At 39.6% G+C, this 23252-nt stretch overlaps 1 protein-coding gene across 4 annotated transcripts in view; it reads left to right on the top strand.

Annotated features, from left to right (window-relative positions):
* The window catches only part of Aopep (aminopeptidase O (putative)), a 342923-nt gene that overhangs the window by 50491 nt on the left and 269180 nt on the right, over positions 1-23252 (top strand). For 3 of the 4 annotated variants that reach the window (XM_070033698.1, XM_070033700.1, XM_070033699.1), the window contains exon 4: positions 17329-17482. The exons of the other annotated variant lie outside the window; for it this stretch is intronic. In XM_070033698.1, the coding sequence (XP_069889799.1) occupies positions 17329-17482 (154 nt within the window). The remainder of the gene's footprint in view (positions 1-17328; positions 17483-23252) is intronic. 4 annotated transcript variants of the gene reach the window in all.

A 23252-nucleotide genomic window follows, 5' to 3' on the forward strand; every position in this document is an offset into this window, starting at 1 on the left:
CCTCTCTATTCGGCTCCTTGACATCCTGAATAGATAGATGACGCACTGCAATCTCAAGTAGGCACTAATACGTGGGCTCTTTCTGCTTGTGGCTTACTACATTTCCCAGGATTCTATGTGGCTTTCTGCATTCCCTGCCAACTACTCCTGCATATGTTCTCTTTTATAGTGTGGCCCTTTAGCTCAGAAGTAAGGCTTTGTGTTTGGCAGTGCTTCTCAAACTTCAGCATTATTTTGCTTTTTAGAGAGAAACCTCATGATTCACTAAGATTGATTCAATTATAGATATTATAAAAATACTCTCTAAACTATAATCCTAAAATTAGTTACAATCCATGAGTGCTTTTAGCTTTTGTAGATCTATAAACCCAAAATAAAATAATAAATTAAACATAGATCAAGCTACTAAATCAATAAACTTCAAATCAACAACTTAAATTAGATATAAAGACTAATATTTTGCTAAAGTGAAATTGCCTGTCAGATTACAAATGTGTTTTTGATGGCTCCATGTATTTGTGTGTGTGTGTGATTGAATACTTGTCCTACCCTAGGCTAATGATGACCCAGTTCCTCACCACCTTTCTTCTGTCTGTTGTAAAGCTTTTGCTTATATAGCATAAATTGTGATGTTATTTGGCTTTTACTTAGGCAAAAGCATCCTCCTATGTTCTTTTCTCACTATTTCTTAATGATTATAGCAGTCCTACAAATCCCTTTGTATTTGTATACAACATATGCAGATGTGAACTATGAAGTCACTTGGCAGTGCTTACTTATGTCTGGATTGGCAAATGATAGCCACTGCCTGTTTTTTAAATAAAATTTTATTGGATCATGACCAGGTCTAGGGCCACTTTCATACTACAACAACAGAAATGACTATTTGTAAGGCCCAATGTGGCTCTCTATAGAAAAAGTTTCCTGACCTGTACTATGCTTGTCTGTCTGTGGTTGACAATCTATTGAAAGCCTGTCATAAAAAAAAAGTTAAAGTAAGAATTAACAATATCCAGGCACTGGTGGCTCACGCCTGTAATCCTAGCTACTCAGATCAATTATGGAGATCTGAGGATCATGGTTCAAAGCCAGTTGGGGCAGGAAAGTCTGTGAGACTTTTATATACAATAAGCTACTCTTTTAAAAAAAGCCAAGAGTGGCACTGTGGCTCAAGTGGTAGAGGACTAGTCTTGAACACAAAGAAGCTCTGGGACAGCATGGAGGCCTGGAGTTCAAGTCCCAGGACTGGCAAGAAAAAAATAATTAACTTTAAATTTTTCATGGAAAAATATTCTAGGAATATATCTAGTCATCGCTGTCATTCCTCTTCCTCCTCCTTCTCCTCCTCCTCTTCCTCCTCTTAATATATAACCAGTTAAGGGCAGAATTATAAGAAAATAGATTCTTTGTTTATGTTCACACCACAGTTATACCTCATTTAGTATAGTGTCACAAAACAGGCCATAGCAATTCAATGTGAAAAAGGATTTAGCTTGACTTGGAGAAAGAATTCTACTGCAGTTTCTCCTGCTGTCCACTGCTGGGGTTTATCAGAGGACAACCAAGAAACAGTACTAATAAAGCTCTTTGTTAGAACTCAAAGTGGCTGTTGTGGGAACGTAATCATGTCCACAAATGTATCTCCTTCCTTAGAGAAGGGAAATGCGGGCACAGATGATACTGTTTCCTTTCCTAGTCATGTTTTTTAGATTGGTGTGTGGGTCTCATAGGACTTCCACTCTTGTGCACAATGCCCTTTAGAAGGATGAGCTGTCCTTGAAAGCATGAACAGCAGAACCCTGCCCAGCAAGTCATAGTTTCCATCACAGTGACACATCATCAGCCTGATTAGCACATTTTCCAGGCACCAGCTGATTTCCCGAAAGAGGCAAAGCACCTGGGAACAGATAACACGAACACAAATGACAGCACAGCCCTTGGGCAGGGAACAGAAATCAGAGGACAGACCTCTGAGTCCTTGTTCCATGAGGGAAATCATTCCTCCTAACTGTTTTTAAAAAGAAAACGTAGGGTAATGATCAGCATAAGAATTTTATTAGCTGAATCGTCATTATTCTTTTTCTCAAGAAGGCTAAGTCAAGGCTATAGATTTAGATTAACTCGTTTGACTCATTTATTATTCAGCTTCCTCAGTGTAAAGCCATTTGGACAGGACTGATATCCTATGTGGGGTTGTCAGCCCGTGTTCCCTGCCCAAATATAGCCAAGCTATGGAGCACAGTCAGTGCCAAGTACAATGCTTTGTATGTAGTCAATGCTTACCTGTTTATTTGTTGAATACACATGGGCTGTGTAATCAGACAAAAGTAATATGCTCAGGGAAGAAACCTTTAAAACCACTGGTGATAGTGACAAGAGTAATTTCAGGGTTATTTCTTTCACTGATGCTTCTGATTTTGCCAGCCTTGTTAAATGTTAAAAGAAAAAAAAATGGTTCAAGTACATTTATTATTCTCCTTAGTAATCTTTTGTTTCACTTTGCTTTTATAAAGTCTAATTTAGTATATTCCTACTTCCTTAAAAATAAAAAACTCCGTGCTCCTTTGTTTGTGAACCCTCAAGAAATGAACAAGATTGTCTAATAAGCTTCTTCCAAATGAAGGAGAAAAAGCATACAAACAAGGAAAGGTGTTAAAAGCTACATGCACCATTGCATAGGATCTCATTTCATTTTTCTTTGTGAAAGTAAGACTGTAGACATTACTTCATTCTGGGCAAAATGCTACTTACTCTCTGGCCTATTCGACAGACCAGCCCTCTCTCTTTCTCTTCACTGTGTGGGAAATTCCAGGAAAAAGCCAAGAATTCAGGGGCCAGACCCTCCTCCTGTGTGCAATTGAAAGCCAACTTTTCTTCCCTCTTGATGTCTCCAAATGAGCAATACTATTTAGACTGCTCCCACAGTATGCAACTAGGAATTATGTACAAGGAAATGGTAAATTAAAAGGCATTTAGGAATGGTTATGATTAAGTATTTTCCCCACAAAGGGAAAATGCACAAGTAGAGAAACTGCTTGTTTTTATAACTGGAGGCTTCGTTCTGGGCTAGCATACATACATACGTGTACTTTCCAGGGATAGCAGTGCAGAATAAATGGACCTGTCTTTTCTCAAAAGAAAGCTGTCAGCAAGCCAGGTTGTGTTCTCCTGGTCTGTCACACTCATGAGGTCCCACACAATGCAGTGCCTTGTACTTTTTTAGGTCTTTGTTGTTTTGTTTTGTGATTTGTTGTTGAGTTGTTCTTGCTTGCCCTTGCTACACTGCACTTAGCAACCACAGCATATGTAGAAGTCATCATGATTTTGGGGGAACCATAATGATTCCGGCAGGCATGTACATACCAAGTCTCCCTGCTGTAGATTTTGCCTTTGGCCTGATACTCATTAACATTTTCATGGGCAATAGAGTACAGGTTTACCATATGAAGAGGTGTAATTTTGTGTCCACTCCATGGATCCGTTTTGTACCTACATTTTAGGTGAATTAGTTAATTGCATGGTAGACCCACATGGCTAAGAACACTTGGAATAACAAGGCTATTGGCCTAGGTTCCTTTAAGACGACAACCTTACAGGAAAAGCTCATGACCTCCAGAGGTACTGGTGTTCTTGCTTCAGTAGGTGGCGCTCTTTTACCTAGTTCACAAGATGATCTTGAAGGTCGTTGTCTCCTGGGCCTTCTGGGCCTCCTGGGCCTGAGGCGGTACCATGTTGCAGAGTGGGAAACCCGAAGCCTTGCTGGGTGGCATCAGTGCTTGTGAAGCCATGGCCTGAACTGGCACATTGCCCTGGTTAGTCAGAGCTGGTGCCTACCAGCCCAGGGCATCTTTTTGACTCCTTTGTTCTAGTGCCAGTTACAACCCTTGAGCAATAGCCAAGAAGAGCTAATGAAAGACGGTCACGCCATGGGTATTCAAGAGGGTGTCACCAGCTCATAAAAAATAGAATGCATAGATTTGGCATCTCACAAGGAGTAACAGAAAGAAGGCTGGGGTTTGCTGAAAGATGTGAGCATTGGAGAAGGAGGCTATGGAGGAAGAACAGTGAAAATAAGTAGTTTTCCATTATATATATATATATATATATATATATATAAATAAATGTTGACATGTGCATATATAATATATAATTTTAAATATAATATACATATTGTATATGGTATATCAACATACACAGAAATATATTTTTCTATACATATTGTCAAACACTTTTATTTTCTGATGTGGAGTTACTCTAAAATAATCTTAACATATGGAATAGTTTGGAAAGAAAGTGTAGAAGTAAGAATTGTGAGTAGAGAAAGAAAGAATCTTGAAGCAGGAAATATAAGGGACTTCATTTAAACTGAAGAAGGAAATGTGGTATGTTAAGTAAAAGCATGCATCAATTTGATGTTTCTGAAGGCCTTTTCTTGTTTGCATAACCTATAGAAGCAGTGTTTAAAAGGCTGCTTTTAAAGGGAAGAATTCAAGTACCTGCTTTAATTTTTAGTGAAACTAGTAACTCGAAATACATGAAATCCTATGAGATATTGGACTTTACAAAAATAAGAATCTGTCTTTGCCTCAGCAAATGAAGCATGATAGTTGTGTGTTGTGTGTGGTTGGGGTCATGCCTTTGGGTTCTGTGGTATGGTTGATCCATCTATAGAGGGCTTGATTTTCCATACACCTCCTATTAGTTTTCTGGTATTAGTTGGCATGACTGATGGATTCAAATGTCTGCAGTATCTTGATTTTTTTCCCTCTTACACCATTACATTTTTCAAATAATGAGTACATTTTTTTTGTAAATTTAACATACAAAGTTTTTTCTCTCCACATGGTTTGATTACTGCATACATTCTTTCTTTTTCTCTCTTCACTGAGAATTGTTCTACATCCTTGCAAGATAGAATCTTCATAACTATTCAAAGGACACTTTTCAGAGTAGTGAATGCAAAAGATAAGTAATTACATTAATACTTTCCTTATGCTACTTATTTCCAAAACTCAGTTTCATTTTTCACGTTTATTTGTTTCTAAGTTTGTTTATTGTGATGCTGGGGTTCAAACATAGGGCTGCCTAATGCTACAGAAGTGTTTTACCATAGGTCTGCACCTTTAGTCCAAACTAAATTTTGTATTGTGATTTGAAAATCAATCCATTTCAAATCCTATTCTACCTGCAGAAAACAAAGTCATCTTTAAAGAAAATTTCAGTCCAAGCCAGGCCCAAAGAAACATAGGTCCCATGGTTTCCCTTATTTGCAATATCTAGTATAGGTATGAGTCAAGCGGAAAAGGTCAGATAATGTGATGTTAGGAAAACGAACCCTTAAATATGTATTTTAATGTTTTCGTTTCTTTCATGCATGTGTTTCTAACGCATTTATAAGATTATTTCTTTGTTGCTTTGTATGTCCCTCCCCCACAGTGTAACCCCCGCTTTCACTTTATTTGATGTCAGTATAACATGTGGAGGAGATGGGGACAAACAAGTCGTTTAAGGATTCAGGTGGACCTGTTGCAACAAGGAGAATTACAAAATGTCATGTCAAAGCAAGCTTTACAATGTCGGTGTGTGGGGGGGAGGGGGGTATGATTGGGTGGGGGGAGGGGGGAGGCTGGGAAGGGAGGTGAAGGGTAAACAAAGGAGGAGGCTGCAATGCTTGGTAAGAAATGTATGCATTATCCTGCCAATGTAATTGTAACCCCTCTGTACAGTATGCTCTCAAATAAAATAAAATAAAATTTAAATTAAAAAAAAAAAGAAAATTTCAGTCCTGTTTTGGAGAGCCAAGTCTATATTTGGATCCTGTAGTAGCTATTATTCTGATTCTAAGAATACTATCTCACATGACCTATCTGTCTTACTAGTGAGACAATTGAAATACAAGAGTGCGTCTCATAACTATGTTCTGATTCGTGGTGTTAGTATGTTAAGGAAAGATATGTTCTCTATGAGGGAATCAGAAGTCTAGCACTACCGAGTCTGTGTAGAAGGGTAGGTGAGCTCGTGGCTACTCCAGCCTGGACAGTGGGGGAGCGGCATTGCCTTTGAGCCCTTTCTACTTACTGCCTGTTCCATCAGCCAAACTAATGAGTCCAGGCCTGGCTGTGAAGTCATCTGGGAGTGTGATGGGACTTCTGGCTTCTGTAGAGGAAAAAACTCTGGTTGGTGCAAGTACAACATGTTCTCTTTGTTTTGCAGCTGGTCTGGTGAGGAAGTCTAATGCAAGTGGATTGAATCAAAAAAAAAAAAAAAAAAGGAAAATGAAGGCATTCACTGTCTGTTTCATCGTGGATGGCTCATTGAAAGTAAACACCATTTAAATAGTCTCCAAATGGTCCATTCTATATGAAGTCATACAGGATGCCCCCTTTGGGTTGTCATTTCCCTTTAAATGGATTGCTTTGTGTGCACTATGTGTTTTAATGCCATTCAACCTTAAACCCCATCTGTGGGCCTCATCAGGTCGTGGGTTTTGGTGCACATGTGGTAACCATACCTTCCAATGTCTTTCACTGCTGCCGCCAGTAAGTTAGCCTGTGCAACAGAGAGAGGAAGCTATAAAGATGAGCACTCACAAATGATGACGAAGACAACAACATACTATGTGCCAATTACTCTGCCTAGTGAATTCTCTATGTGTTATCTAATTCAATCCTCGCATAATCCTATGAGATAGATCCTGTGATTATTCCCATGTTACACAAGAGGAAATTGATGTCTACAGAGATTAAGTTATGTGCCTACACTGGCAGATACGGAACAAGTATTCAGTCAGTGCAACCTATTCAAAAGAAATAAACCCACACCAGCTCTCTTGGCAAGACAAGCTTATCAAACAATAGACAATCCTGCCTCACTTTCTCAATTTTCACTTTGCTATTTGCATATTTGGGAAGTTGAGATGTTCCCTGTGGCAGTGGGTAGGCTTCAGGCAAGACACAGGGTTCAGTGGAATAATGCACATACCCACAAATCAAAAGAGACTTTTATTTTAACCAAGTGAGAGTACTAGAAATGTCTCATAGTACTAGACTAATAAAGACCTTACTCAGGGCACTAGAAGTGCTCCATGATCTCAATTCTGGCTCTAGTATTCACTGAGGATTGGGTTGATGTGCAGGCCAGACAACTTTGAGAGGATTCTTCCGGAGGAACACTATGAGTCACCAGGGCTTTGAGTTCTAAGCTGGTTCCTAATGGCCCAGCCAATTGAGCTGCTCCTATTTGACTATCATTTGGTAGCTAAACAAACATTTTTGTTTTGAAATTTTCAAATGAGTAATTGGGGGAAGTGAAGGAAGGGGTGACATTGTCCAAAAAGAAATGTACATTATAAATACACTAGAAACAATAGCAAGAAAGGAAAAACCACTTGTATCCCTATCTTGGGGTTCATTTTGCTTAACATCATCTTATCTGGTCATATGTATATAGCTTTTGACCATTTCTGCTTGTCCCAGACATATACTAGTTATTGCAAATAAGGGAAACCATGGGACCTACGTTTCTTTGGGCTTGTTTTACTTCACTTAATATAATTTTTCCAAGTCTTTCCATTTCCTAACAAATGGGGCAATGTCATTCTTTCTGATGGAGGCATAGAATTCCATTATATATCTATATCTATATCTATATATCACATTTTCTTTTTTAATACATTTTTATTGTAAAACTACTGTACAGAGGGGTTACAGTTACATGAGCAAGGTAATGAGAACATTTCCTATCAAGCATTGTTACCCCCTCCTTTGTTTTTCCCCTACCATCCCTTCCCTCCCACCTCTACAACTACACTCCTCCCTCCCTCTTACTCCCCCCTCCCTGCCTAAATTGTAAAGCTTGTTTTTCAATATAGTGTCTTGTACATCTCATTGTTATAATGGGATCAACCTGTATCCCTATTTAAGCATTTTTTTTCCTTCCCCTCCCCAAAGTAGAGAAGTGTGTATACAAGATGCAGGACACCGATATCAAATACAGTGAAAACAGGGGTTATAGTACAGGGGAGGAACATACAAAGAAAAAAAAAATCACATGGGACATTATAAATACGTTAGGAACAATAGCAAGCAAGAAAAAAAACACATGTGTCCCTATCTTAGGGTTCATTTCACTTAACATCATCTTATCTGGTCATATGTACATAGCTTTTGACCTTTTCTGCTTGTCCCAGACATATACTAGTTATTGCAAATAAGCGAAAACATAGGACCTATGTTTCTTTGTGCCTGGCTTACTTCGCTTAATATGATTTTTTCCAAGTCTTTCCATTTCCTAACAAATGGGGTGATGTCATTCTTTCTGATGGAGGCATAGAATTCCATTGTGTGTGTGTGTGTGTGTGTGTGTGTGTGTGTGTGTATTACATATATATGTATATATGTATATCACATTTTCTTGGTCCATTCCTCTACTGAGGGGCATCTAGGTTGGTTCCATATCTTAGGTATGGTAAATAATGCTGTTATAAACATAGTCGTGCTGGTAGCTTTTGTATGGTCTTGTTTGTGATCATTTGGGTAAATGCCCAAAAGTGAGATTGCTGGGTCATAGGGGAGCTCTATGTGGAGTCTTTTGAGGAACCTCCATACTGCTTTTCAAAATGGTTGAACAAGTTTACATTCCTACCAACAATGCAGTAAGGTTCCCTTCTGGCCACATCCCTTCCAGAGTTCTTGATTATAGCCATTCTAACTGGGGTGAGGTGGAATCTCAATGTTGTTTTGATTTGCATTTCTTTTATGGCTAGAGAGGTTGAGCATTTCTTCATATGTCTATTGGCCATTCTTTTTCTTCTTTTTTTTATTGTAAAAATGTTGTATAAAGGGTTTACAGTTACATGAGTAGGTTAATGAGTACATTTCATAGCGAGCATTGTTACCTCCTTCTTTATTTTTCCCCTACCATCACTTCCCTCCCTGCCTCTCCAATGCATCCCCCCCACACACATTGTAATGTTCATTTTCAATATACTGTTCTGTACATCTCGTCATCCCAGTGGGTCAGCCTGCATCCCCATTTAAGCATTCTGCAATATCCCTTCCCCTCCCCAAATTACAAAAATGTATATACAAGATGCAGAACACTGGTATCAAATCCCGTGAAAACAAGGGTTACACCATGGGGGAAGAACCTACAATAGAAACAAAAGAATGGCTATTCTTATTTCCTCTTCAGAGAAGTTTCTCTGTTAGTTTTTAGCCAACTTATTTATTGGTCAATTGTTTCTTTGCTGATTTGTTGTTGGGGATTTAATTTTTTGAGTTCCAAGTATATTTTAGATATGAGACCCTTGTCTGTTGCATGGCTAATGAAGATCTCCCAATCCGTGGGCTTTCTATTAATCTTGCTAGCTATGTCCTTTGCTATGCAGAAGCTCTGCAGCTTCCTGCAATCCCATTTGTCCAACCTTTCTTTGATTTGTTGTACCATGTGATTTTTTTTTGTTTGTTTCTTTGAATGTTCTTCCCCTGTGGCATAACCCCTGTTTTTGCTATATTTGATGTCGGTGCCCTGCATCTTGTATATTCACTTCTCTACTTTGGGGAGGGGAAGGGAAGAAACAAAATGCTTAAATAGGGATACAGGTTGACCCATTGTAACAATGAGATGCACAAGACACTATGTTCAAAAACGAACTTTACAATTTAGGCTGGGGGGTGAGAGGGGTGTGTAGTTGTGGAGGTGGGAGGGAAGGGATGGTGGGGAAAAACAAAGGAGGAGGTAACAATGCTTGATAGGAAATGTTCTCACTATCTTGCTCATTAACTGTAACCCCTCTGAACAGTATTTTTACAATAAGAAACATAAAAAATTAAAAGAAATGTACTCATTACCTGACTTACGAATTGATAACCCTTCTTTGCAACACCTTAATAATAACAACAAATTTATAATTAAAAAGTTCAAGTGAGAAACACTTTATTCCAAATAAGCTCCAATTAGTAGAGAACTTTACGACTCTTTAGAAAGAAAGTTTAAAAAAAAATCATGTTCATTGTATTGGAAGAAATCATCCTTAGTGATTTTTTTATATATTCAGCAAAAATAAAAGTTTCCTCTCCCCTTATTTAACAGAGAAGACTAAGGGAATAATTACAGTTCTAAATATTTGTGTTAGGGCTTGATTCAGGTTGTTATAATTTTTGCCCTCTTACTCCTAAATTTTAGATTATTTAAGGTCCTGACTTTCTTATTCTTACTATTTACCACACATTTCCATTCTTCTTATTTGCCATAGCCTTTTGTGGCTTTAGTCCCCTCCACATATCACCTTGAGAGGACATGCATTATTCTGACAAAGGTACAAAAAGATATTATGTAGTATTATGAAAAATGCTGTGGTTGGTACTGTGGATTCCTGGTAACTTCGTATGGGGTTCCTTCTGGTAGCATTTTCTCTTGGAAGGAGTTTCAGTTCCTACTGTTTTCACGGTCTCATCTTGCCCCCATATATGAGATAGTGTCAAAAACCAGTCAGGCCACACAAAAATCATATCAAAATCCACCACAGTGTGGAGAGGAAGGCCTGTTGTGTAGTATTTTATTGTGTGTGTGTGCGCATGAATGTGTGTGTGTATGCATGCATGCATGCATGTACAGAGATGCATTGGTACTGGGGCTTGAACTCAGGACCTAGATGCTGTCTGTTAATGTGTCTTTGCTCAAAGCTAGCACCCGACCAATTGAGCTACACCTCCACTTTTGGCTCTGTGCTTGTGCCTCTGTGTGTGTGTGTGTGTGTGTGTGTGTGTGTGTGTGTGTGTGTGTGTGTGTGTGTGGTATATAATAATGAATCTCACAGACTTTCCTGACCCAGCTAGCTTTGAAACAGATTCTCAGACCTCAGCCTTGTGAGTAGCTATATACGTAAGTCACCATGCTCTGCCAGTGTTTCATTCTTAAAAAGATTTTCTAATATAGTAAATAGATACTCCTTTTCTCTAAATTACTTATTTTTCTGAGTTGTGTTTTTATCATTTTAATAGTATCTCAGGATAAAAAATATTGTGTATTTTCCAATTAATTGACAGGTATTGTTTTAAATTGTTTTACATTTAGATACAATATTTAAAGATTCAGATAATTGTGGTTTTTTTTTATAATCCTTCTCTAAAGAGCAATCCTCTGTATTCATCCCCCTCACCATTTCTCCTGCTTCTGGAGAATTTTGTTGCTTGTAGCCAGGCTCAGAAAGCAAATCTCTTATTGCTCTCATATGTGGAGTTTAGACCTAATATAATGGTGATAGTGGTGGTGGTGAGGATGATAATGACAATGGTGATAGGATATGAATGTAAAAGGGAGACTGTTGAGAAGGGCCAGTGGGATGATTGAAGAAGAAAGGAGAGGGTATTGTGGGAGATGAAAAGGACCAAAGTCCATTACATACATACATATATATATATATACATATATATACCCATTGCACATATATATGTATATACACATGTGTATATGTGTATATATATATACATATGTACACATACATATATATATACATACACATATATACACATATAGATAGGTAGGAATAGATAGAAAGATAGAAAGATAACATAATCATAAACACCAAATACTGTAGGGGTGGAAGGAAGGGAATTAAGGGATTATTAAAGAGGGGGTAAACATTCAAAGTACTCAATACATCTATGGAATTATTAAAATGAAACCCCCTTGTACATTTTAAACTGATGATACGATGTTTACTCCGTATGTCACTCAATGAAAATGGTTAGTTCCTCAGGATTATTCTTCTCCTCATAGCAGACAGAACTAAGCTCTTCTGTCTCCCAACCCCAACCCATGTGAGCCAATTGTACACATGCTTCCTTCTCAGTATGCTGGGGATGTATCATGACCTTGTTTAGATCAACAGTTTTAATTTATTTATATATGTATTTGTTATTAACAGCTAAGCCATGCTGTAAAACTATGATTACATTATTTCTGTACATGTTAGTTTTTCTTGGAGTTAATAATGATATTATTATTTGAGGTCTTTTCACTTTTTTCTTTGTATTTATCAACACTAGACTTGTTGAAGTTGTTAAATCTCTTTTCAAGCTGTTCAGATGCATCCATTTTTCCCTCAGTTTTGAGGGACATGTATCGGATCCTAGTTAGGTAGTTAGGGATAGAGAAGGGTGGCTTAGGCAAAGGCCGTCATGGTGCAAAACCATGAAACACAATCATCTTTCTTGTTCCTCTCAGGCTGGGCAGTTGGTTCCAAGAACAGCCCAAGTGCTGAGTGTTTAGGACAGATGCAAACAAGCCCTCCCACTTTCAATCTCTCTTCCAGGATAGGAGCAGTCCAACCAAGACAGGAGATTACCTGCTTTGATTCCTAGGGACAAGGGAACCATTTAGAAAGGCTCTGGGCAGTGTTGGGCTGCTGATCTGTAAATCAAATCAAAGATACATTCTCTAAGAGGGAGAAGATTAGGGACCCAATGTGACCAGATGAAGAAGCCTGGGATTTCCCCTTGTCCTCTATGGTGAATGAGACATCTCCTTCCCACTCTCCAGGTCTGTGAATTCTTTTTGCTTTCTTTTCTTGGCTTTCAAGTAAACTTACTCTGTTTACCTGGAACATTTTCCTACGCTTTTGTTCTTTTTTTTTTTTTTTTTTTTTTTTGTCGGCTTGAACTCCGGGCCTGGGCGCTGTCCCTCAGCTCTTCAGCTCAAGGAGACCGCTCTACCACTTGAGCTACAGCACCACTTCCGGTTTTCTGGTGGTTTATTGGAGATAGGAGTCTCACGGTCCCTCCTGCCCGGGCTGGCTTTGAACCGCGATCCTCAGATCTCAGCCTCCTGAGTAGCTAGGATTACAGGCGTGAGCCACCAGCGCCCGGCTACCCTTTTGTTCTTTAATTGTCAGAGAAAAGGAATCTCCCCCTAGAAGGTATTGATTTCATCTTCCTGAAAACGGAGAAGCTTCAAACCTGTCCAGATGGGCATAAGTTGCTGTCTGTACTGGGTGCATAGCTCCATCATATTTTTGTTTGTTTCAGTTTGATCTCTCTTCCCCCTTTTAAGGTGATAATGAGGTTTGAGCTCAGGGCTTCCCATTTGCCTGGCAGGCACTCTACTGCTGAAACACACCTCCAGCCCTCCCTTTTTTCTGAGCTAGTTATTTTTGACATAGGGTCTGCCCAGGCATGTCTGGATCACAGACTATCTATTTTAGGGTTCCCAGATGCATACCATAGCATCCTGCTTCTTTCTGTAGAGATGGAATCTCATGGACTTTTCTGGTTGGGCTGGCCTGAAACATAATCCTCCAAGTCTTAGCCTCCCATATAGCTGAGGATGACAGGTGCTCACCCGTAAGCCCACCTTATGAGTCAAGAAGGGTTCTCTTGAACTTCTTTTTCCTCAGCTGGCCTTAACCTGTGATCCTACTGTTCTCAGCCTTCCAAGCAGCTAGGATACCAGGCATGACTCACAGGTGCCTGACTTATTGCCCCTTTTGGGGGGAGGTCACTTGTGGGGCTAGAACTCTGGGCCTGGGCTCTGTCCCTCAGCTCTTCAGCTCAAGGCGAGTGCTCTACCGCTTAAGCCACAGTGCCACTTCTGGTTTTCTAGTGGTTTATTGGAAATAAGAGTCTCACGGACTTTCCTGCCCGGCCTGACTTTGAACCGTGATCCTCAGATCTCAGCCTCCTGAGTAGCTAGGATTACAGGCGTGAGCCACTGGCATCCAGCTTATTGCCTCTTTTTGAAGCATACTTTCTATAGTCTGGCAGCTTCCAGAGAATATGGTGCATATGAGGTAAATTTTTTTTGACTCTACAGGTATGAATGTATCCTTAGTATGTAATTCTTTTCTTTCTCTTTTTGGAAGCTTATAGAATTTTCTTTTCATTTCTGGCTTCTATATTTCATAATGCTCTATCTTGATGTGGATCGGTTTTTACCCAGTATTCTGAATATTTTGTGCCCTTTCCATCCAGAAAGCTGTGAACCTTCAGATGGGCACAATTTTCTTGAATTTTTTTTTATTACTTTCTTATTGTCAAGGTGATGTACAGAGGTCCTGAAATTTTTGGCTGATAGCTTTCTCTCTCTCTCTCTCTCTCTCTCTCTCTCTCTCTCTCTCTCTCTCTCTCTCTCTCTCTCTTTCTCTCTCTCTCTCTCTCTCTTTCTCTCTCTCTCTCTCTCTCTCTCTCTCTCTCTCTCTCTCTCTCTCTCTCTCTCTCTCTCTCTCTCTCTCTCTCTCTTTACAGTCAGATTTTTATGGAGTTTCTATTACTTGGATGGTGGACCTTCTGAATGGCACTACCAGTCTTCCTCATTACTCTTCTTCCTCCTTCTCCATCTCCTCTTCTTCCTCTTCCTCCTTCTTCTTCTGGTGATACTGGGGCTTGAATTCAGGTCTTGTTCTTGGTAGTCAAGCATTTCACCACTTGAGCTGCAATTCTAGCTCTGTTTAGTGTTTATTTTCAGATAGAATTTCATTTTTTTCCTGGATTCTCCTACCTCTGCCACCTGCCAAGCTGGGATTACGGGCTCATGACACCACATGAAGCGTAGGTTATGGTCCCATTTTTGCCTGGGCTGATCTAAAAGTACAATTCTCCCATATACATGTCCTGTGCACAGTTGGGATTACACCTATGCCCAGCCCTTTGTTTAGCTTTTTTTTGTTCCACTTCCTTCACCATTGTATCTCATCCCATATCTTTTACTGTTTTTCTTTTCTTTTGGCATGCTTTTAATTTTCTTTTCTTTTTTTTCTTTTTCTTGCCAGTTGTAGGGCTTGCACTCTGGGCCTAGGTGCTGTCCCTCAGCTCTTCAGCTCAAGGCGAGTACTCTACCACTTGAGCCACAGCGCCACTTCTGATTTTCTGGTGGTTTATTGGAGATAAGAGTCTCACGTACTTTCCTGCCTGGGTTGGCTTTTAACCACAATCCTCAGATCTCAGCCTCCTGAGCAGCTAGGATTACTTTTAACTTATTTTTATAATAATAATAATTACTATGACTATTATTATTATTATTGTATAAACTCAAGGCCTCATGCTTGCTCAGCTTGTTTGCTCTGCCAGCATACTACTCCCTGAACCATGTCTCCAGTTAGGTTTTTTGCTAGTTGTTTTTTGAGAATTTTTCTGAGCTGATTTTAAACCACGATCCTCTGATCTCAGCCTCTTCAGTAGCTAGGATTACAGGCATGAACCACTAGTGCCCAACTGCTTTTCTTTTTCTTTTTCTCTTGTCGGTCATGGGGTTTGAACTCTGGGCTTGGGCGCTGTCCGTGTGCTCTTCAGCTCAAGGCAAGCATTATACCACTTGAGCCACAGCACCACTTCCAGTTTTCAATGGTTTATTGGAGATAAGAGTCTCACTGACTTTCCTGCCCAGGCTGGCTTTGAACCGTGATCCTCAGATCTCAGCCTTCTGAGTAGCTAGGATTACAGGTGTGAGCCACCGGCGCCCGGCTTTTATTTTTCTTTATTAAGGAATGTTCTTTAAATTACTTTACTGTATTTGTAGGGCTATTATAAATACTCTTTGTTCTGAATATTTTGGTGTGTTTTTTGAATCTGTCTTCTCCTTGAGTGGTTACTGTCTTCCAAGATACTCATTTATTTTAGTCTCTCAGTTTTGTATTACAAACTTTCAACAGGTGCCTTGGAGGTCCTTGGTATGTCTGCTTGCATTCAAGAAGAGGAGTTAAAATACTGCCTAGCAGGTCTACATGCACACATGAGTCTGGGAAACCATGAGCATTGATATACTGATCATAGGAAGCCAAAATATTTGGAAGCACAAATAGGCTGATCATAGGAAGCCTCCAATGTTAATACCATTGGGCATCTTGGGTGGGTATCTTCCTTCAGTCTCCTGCCTGGAGACTGAAAGCTGAGGTACTATCATCTGGGAACCTGTGTGCATGTGTTTAACTAGTCATCTTCATTTGCCTTCTCCTGTATCATTTCTTCTCCCAATCCCATCTTCTAATTTCTCTAGGAAATAAGCCTCCTGTAGTTTGCCAGGCTCTGTGGGGGGATGCACAAATGGCCCATCTGCTTGGGTTGGCCTGCATTGTAATCCTTCTACTCTCAGCCTTCTGTGTAGCTGAGGATAAACAGGTGCTCAACCATAGGCCCACCTTATGAGTCAAGAAGGGTTCTCTTGAACTGATCCTGTCATTCTCAGCCTTCCAAGCAGCTAGAATATCAGGAGAGGACTAAATAGAGGGAGGACATCCATGAATGTAACTACTTCTAGATGAACCCTAAATCTGACATCCTGTCCATTTATTCACCAAATTGGATAACCATGAGCATTCTATGGTTGTGTAGCTCTGCCCAACTTAAAGAAAAACAGTAATAGGCTCTATTAGTGGGCTAAAAAAGCAGTGTCATTCTAATTGAAATTCCTCTTTATGGGAACATGCAGAGTGGAGAAATTGTTTTATGATAGAAGGTGGTATTTTTAAGACAGTATCAACTTAATAAACTTAATAGCAGATGCTTCAAAAGTGTTATGTTGAACAGATGAAATAATCAGCATTTAAAAACGTTAAAATTATGTTCCCATCTTAAGACTGAAAGAAGTAGTGTTACAAGTTATCAATCACTTGACTCTTTAATAAAAACCTTTCTATATCCATCTTCACCTGGAGAAAGGAGTGCTAGTTATAATCATAGCCCTGTTCTAGACTAGTTGGAAGTCCCTGGCTGTTAACTCTGTCCTTTTAATCTGCACAGCAAGGAGCTGTAGACTAGCTGAACATTAAAAGCATGAAGGTAGAGTTAATACTTGAGTTTCCATACCTAATGAGTTTCTGAGTTGAACTTACAACCCAGGAGTTTCCCTTCCATAATTTAACATTTTCTACTGTATCCCTTTTAGATGAACTTGAATTGCATTTAGACAAAGTAACTTAGCGGCAACCCAGAAATGATAATTATTTAGGCGTTCAGTGACTATCCCTTGTGCTTCCAAATATTTTGCTAGCTAATAAGGATAAATACGATATGCTTTTTTCTCTGTGGGAACAAGCAGCCTATGCCCTTCTGTGTTTGCAGTTGTGAGTTACCACCTCAACTACCTTTCAGTATGCCTAGCCTCACTGAGGGCTTCAAATTGATCAGTAGATGAAACCCATACCTTCTTGGCTGCCTTGAAATCATTGAAGTTTTTCCCAAGATGTGAGGAAAACTCATATACCTTTACCTGATGGGACAACCCCATCCAAGACAGGTTCTTACTTTATCATATGAGTTCTCCAGGTGTCTCAAGAGAAGAAACAGAGTAAGATCTAGAACCATGATGGCCTCATGATGGTTATTCTCTTTATAGGGTGTTTAAGCTGGCATTACTATGTAACTATGCCAATGCCAGCCTCCACCTTCACGATTGCAGTGGGATGCTGGACAGAAGTGAAGCCTGAGACAGATTTACCAAGTGATCTGGAGGCAGAGAGATCCTTGCCACCTTCTGAGACTGACTTCAGGTTTGTATCTGGGGACTTGCTGAAAAGCAAGCACTTGAGAGAGTGGTATGATGCATTTCTTCCAAGCTCTGGGAATGTGAGTCATCCATGCTAAGAAACTAAACCATAAAAGGATTAATCAAAGCAGGAAAAGGCCTACTGAGAAGGAAAGAGTTCAGAGACAGAAATGTGGGCATGTTATTTGTGCAGAAAGAGGAGGAAATAAGTACATGTGTGATTCTCTGTCAAGTTAAATGAAAAGAACCTTTATATGCAATACTTTTCCTTCTTCCATACCTTTATCTTTGTTTTTAGTGTTTAGCTGGTAAAATATATAACTTAGTAATAAGAAGGTACTTTTTGATGGATTACTTTGTTGAACACTGGGCCATTTTAGGTTTCAGTGACTGCTGTTAGTGTATTATAAGGACCACTTCATAGGCCTCTTTAAGAATATAGGATACAAAGAAGTTGCCATTTGGTTAAGGAAATCCCACCGAATTAAGGCCTTGTTAACTTTGGTAATTGTTTCTTTTTTTTTTTTCTAGAACGAATCAGAGAAATCAGTTTGAGGAAATTGAAAATTAGTATAAGCCATTGGATATTCCCTTGTTTACCTCCCCAGATTTTCTTGTTTCTAACCTTGAGAGTTAGAGACAGAAACAGAGACAGAGAGAGGACACTGTACAGAAGGAGTACAGAAGTATGCATCTTGCTTCATTCCTAGAACTTTTATCTCTAGCTCAGTTAAATCATTTTTCCTTCTTACAGGAAGTCGCTAAGTAACATCTGGTGAAGGCAGTCCAGATCCATGGTATAAATGATTAGTTCATTGTTGAACACCAACTAGTACAACCTCTTAGGACAAGTTCCTCTTATATTTGATTTTATTTTGCCACGTCCTTAGTATATTTGCCATATCCTTAGGACATAAAGCCGTATTCATTCTCTTCTGTCTTACTTCCCACATTTTGCTTTTTCGGCAGAAAGGAGCATGTGTGCACACATGCATGTGTCCCTTTGAAAAAAAAAGAGAAAATTGAAGGCAGAAGTAGCATATGCTCCTTTATATGGGAACATTGAATTACACGTGAGACCCTCTAATGCTCTTTTCTTCTGCATTAGGACCACAGAGAAGGCTTCATTTTGTGATTATGGGTAGCCTGAATTTCTGAGTGAGGAACGTAAGTGCACTTAGCAAGTCATGTGAATCCATAGTAGACTTGATATGAGTGAGAAATAAACCTCCTTGTGGTGAGCCACTCAAACTTGGGTTGTTTGTTATTGCAGCATATCCTAGCCAAACCATTGGTTTGTTGAAGTCAGAGAAAGTCTTGATCCAAATATCAATCTATCTAGTCCTGGGGATAAGCCTATGAGGTTGGATTGGCCTTATTATTCCATTTATAAATAAGAATATTTGTTAATGTTCTTATATATATTGACTAATAATAACTGTATGCACACATGCCTAGCCCCTTAGAGAGGTGATTGTGAGTTTTACCAGAGAGTTCAAAAATAATAATAAAAAAATCAGCTGGGAGCTAGTGTCTCATGTCTATAATCTTAGGAACTTATGAGGCTGAGACCCAAGTATCATCATTTGAAGCTAGCCCAGGCAGACGAATTCATTAGACTCTTATCTCCAATTAACCAGCAAAAAGTCAGAACTAGAGGCATGGATCCAGTGTTAGAGTATCATCAATGGGCAAAAAAACCCAAAACTGAGCAAAAATGCAAGACCCTGAGTTCAAGCCCCACTACCAGTACAAACAAAACAGAAAAATTTCCTAAGATACCATTTGAGCCACCTCCCTTCCAGATACTCACTTGTCATGGTTGAGTCAATGATTTTGACTAGAGTAGGTCATCAGAAAACAAAATTTAAGAGCCTTTGTTTGAGGATGCCATTATAAAGATGGCATCCAACCAGTAAATGGTTGGATAGGACCTTTGGGGTAAAGGCTACAATTTTTTTTTTTTTTTGTAAAATGACTTTTTCGTGAATTTTCAAATTCTTCATGGTGAAGTTGTATTTTTGTTAACTTGTGGATTATTAAGGATCTATGCTGCTTACCAAACAGTTATTTTCCCCTTCTATTCTTGTTCTTAAGAGATGCAGGACAGGGTCTGAACAGCCACATTTTCTTTGTGTTCTCTCAGACCAAAGCAACTGGAATGGCTTTTCATTTGTCTTGTGTTTGATTATTTTGAATAGAGGCAGACATGGTTACATCAAATGAGGACTCTGAGAGGATATATGCCCAGGATTTCTTTTTTTTTTTTTCTTTTTTTTTGGGGGGGTCCAGTCGTGGGGTCTGAACCCTGGGCCTGGGCACTGTCCCTCAGCTCTTCAGCTCAAGGCTAGCGCTCTACCACTTGAGCCACAGCGCCACTTCCGGCTTTTTTTCTTTTTGCTTATGTGGTGCTGAGGAATCGAACCCAGGGACTCAGGCTTGCAAGGCAAGCGCTCTACCACTGAGCCACCTTCCCAGCTCCGTATGCCCAGGATTTCTGTTGGGGTTTTGGAGAAAGGGTAATGCTATTCCTCTCTTGTCTCCTTATATTCAGAACCAGCTGAAAGAAGAAAAGACAGAAAAATAAGTTTGATTATTAACAAAAGCTTGCACTGAGGGAATGCCCTATTGCATGTTCTAAATGGGTTTTCTAATATTTCATTTCCACAGTGGACCAATTTCCCCACTTAGTTACTACCAACCCATCTAAACTGGCTAGCTGCTAGCCTCCATAGCACAAATGTTCAGCCTAACACAAGACAAAGAGCAGGCCCCAAAGGATCCAATGTGTGTGCAAATAGGTCCAAAGAAACTATTCCAGAGTGCTAAACAATGAGGGAAGCTAGGGGAGAGGTCGGTATGCCTTTCCAAGGAAATGCATTTTTGTAGAATTATAGAATAGGCTCCTTTATTGTTCCCTTCCATGTCTGACTTATGGCTTTTCTTCATTTACAACATACTTACTTGTCCATCAGAAACGTACTGCTGAAAAAATAATAATTTAGCTGGGCGCCAGTGGCTCATGCCTGTAATCTTAGTTACTCAGGAGACTGAGATCTGAGGATCATGGTTCAAAGCCAGCCTGGGCAGGAAAGTCCATGAGACTCCTATGTTCAATTAACCACCAGAAAACCAGAAGTGGTGCTATGGCTCAAGTGGTAGAGTGCTAGCCTTGAGCTGAAGAGCTGAGGGACAGTACCCAGGCCCAGAGTTCAAGCCCCACAACCAACAAAATAATAATAATAATAATAATAATAATAATAATAATAATAATAATAATAATAATTTATATTTGCTTAATCCCGGTGTGGTTTCATGTTTCATATGTGTCATCTTTAGCTGTCAGAAAGTGTTTCTCTGTTTTTATCCACAAAATCTCTGACTCTATGATAGTTTGACAACAGAGGTGCTCTGAAGTGCCAATCGCCATAGTGTTTTTGCTTATGTTCACATCTGGTCCCCCCTTGCTTTTCCACCCCCTTCCTACTTGAAACCTTCCTAGTTCAATTCATGTAAATCTAACTTTTATAGGGGCCTTATATACTACAGGCTTTCACTTGCCTAAAGTACTCATCTGGGTTCCAGAAATTTGGCCAGAGGATTGGTCAGTATTCATGTGGGCTAAATTATAAGACATTCCTTCTCCAGTGCCAGTTTCACACATGGTCTAGTCCACTCTGAGTGAGCATTTTAGTAAATGCATTAGCTATAAGGCACTCAGATAAATGATCCAAAGCTTATTAATATATTCAGCCTTAGTCATGGGGAGATCTTCTCAGGGCTTTTTTGGGGGGCTATACAGCATCATCATGACATGGAAACTTGGAGAAATTCCAGAGGGAACCAGCAAAAATGATCAAAGGCACAGAAAATGAGCACTGTGAAAAAGGCAAAAGGCTTTAATCTTATTTATTCTAAAAAGAAGACTTGATGGGAGAAGGGGTTATCTTTAGAGTTGTAAAGACTAGGAAAATTGCTAGAAAAGGAAAAGACTTTGAGTTGATGATAGATGTGGAAGACTTGTTTTTTTTGTTTATTATTTACCAGTGCTGGGGTTTGAACTCAGGGTCTCTTACCTCTTCACAGACAAGACCATTGGACAATGAGTTGGCTTGTGTAACAAATTGTGGTAGAGTCAAGAAGAAACCTTAAAAACTATTTTAGTTTTGCTTTACTTATTTCTAATTATAGTATAATTGACATATATCCAATGTGCAGGCCTTAAGTATTTGGCTTAAATTTTTGTGACCATTGTATACATCCTAAACCAGACAATATTTTGTCACTCCAGGAATTTCCCTTCTATGTCTTTCAAGTCAATCCCTTCCCTCTCTGGGAAGCCACTTTGGTGAGACTGTGGGAGACAAGAAGAAAAACAGGCCCTAGATACTGAGTTACATGGCTCTGTTCATAGTCTGAGGACAGCCATGGAAGCCCAAGCTTTCGAGTCCCCATTTAGGGGACCCACAGGTGGGCTTCTCTCAAAAAATTTCTATGTCTATTCATATCTCTACCGGTGTCTCTTGCCCATAGCTTGATTGCCTTAAAGTCTTGTACCTTCTCTTACACTTTGATTATGGAAAAGTAGTGCTAATTTCCATAATTGGCATCATCTTCATTTGGTAAGATGTGCCATACATGTCCAGAAATAATCTAATTCACCTTTCCTTCTAAACAAATGGTAAGCATGTCTTTTCTACTGAACAGATGGGGGTGGGGGACGAGAGAGAGAGGGGTGTGTGTGTGTGTGTGTGTGTGTGTGTGTGTGTGTGTGTGTGTGTGTGTGTGTGTGTGTGTGTGTGTGTGTGTGTGTGTGTACATGTACGCGCACAACTGGTTAACTTTATTTTCCTGCCTTTGGTGTTCTTGTTTGTAACAAGTAAACTTGCTTCCTGATAATAGCCTATGTGTTTCTAAATGGAATGCCTTTTTACAGTATGGCTGCACTTTGTTCACATGCCTGCATACCTCTGGCATCTCTATTCATTTTTTGTTGTTGTTGTTGGTCTTGGGGCTTGAACTCTGGGCCTGGACACGGTCCCTCAGCTCTTCAGCTCAAGACAAACACTCTACCACTTGAGCCATGGCGCCACTTCAAGTTTTCTGGTGGTTTATTGGAGATAAGAGTCTCACAGACTTTCCTGTCCAGACTGGCTTTGAACCGTGATCCTCAGATTTTAGCCTCCTAAGTAGCTAGGGTTACAGGCGTGAGCCACTGGCGCCCAGAGGCATCTCTAGTCTTTAACATCCTCTAAAAGCCTTGCACCAGACTATATAGGTGCTTAAATTATAGTTGCACATTATGTTCCTGTGTGAACACATTAGAAAAAGCTACCAAGGTAGTGCCTTCACGGAGCAGCCCTTTCTACTTTAAGAAACACAAATAATGCACACCAGTAATGAAATGTTTACCAGTGGGCACCTTTGTTCACTCCGCACCACAAAGCAAAATTACCAGTCTATAGATTTTGGTTGTGATTCAATTCTTCCTGTCACTTTATCCTGGCAGAAGTTTTTTATTTCCATCTATTTTTTTTTTCTTTACCCTTCCAGCAATGAAGCATACTGAAACTTTGTTTCTTGAAGTACTCTAGTACAGGGTAAGGCGTATTTACATAGTCATGTGGATCTCCTGAGCACAGGCCTTGGACAGGTGGAAGAGTTTATAGATCTGAACAGGAACTGTCATTGCAGCCTGCTCTGTGCTAGAATAGACCAACATTTAAAAGTTCTTCAGTATTCGCTGTGAATCACATGAACACCTACAGTTAGAA

Source organism: Dipodomys merriami, unplaced genomic scaffold, assembly GCF_024711535.1.
Source record: "Dipodomys merriami isolate MVZ:Mamm:240054 unplaced genomic scaffold, mDipMer1.0.p SCAF_22, whole genome shotgun sequence".
NCBI lineage: Eukaryota > Metazoa > Chordata > Mammalia > Rodentia > Heteromyidae > Dipodomys > Dipodomys merriami.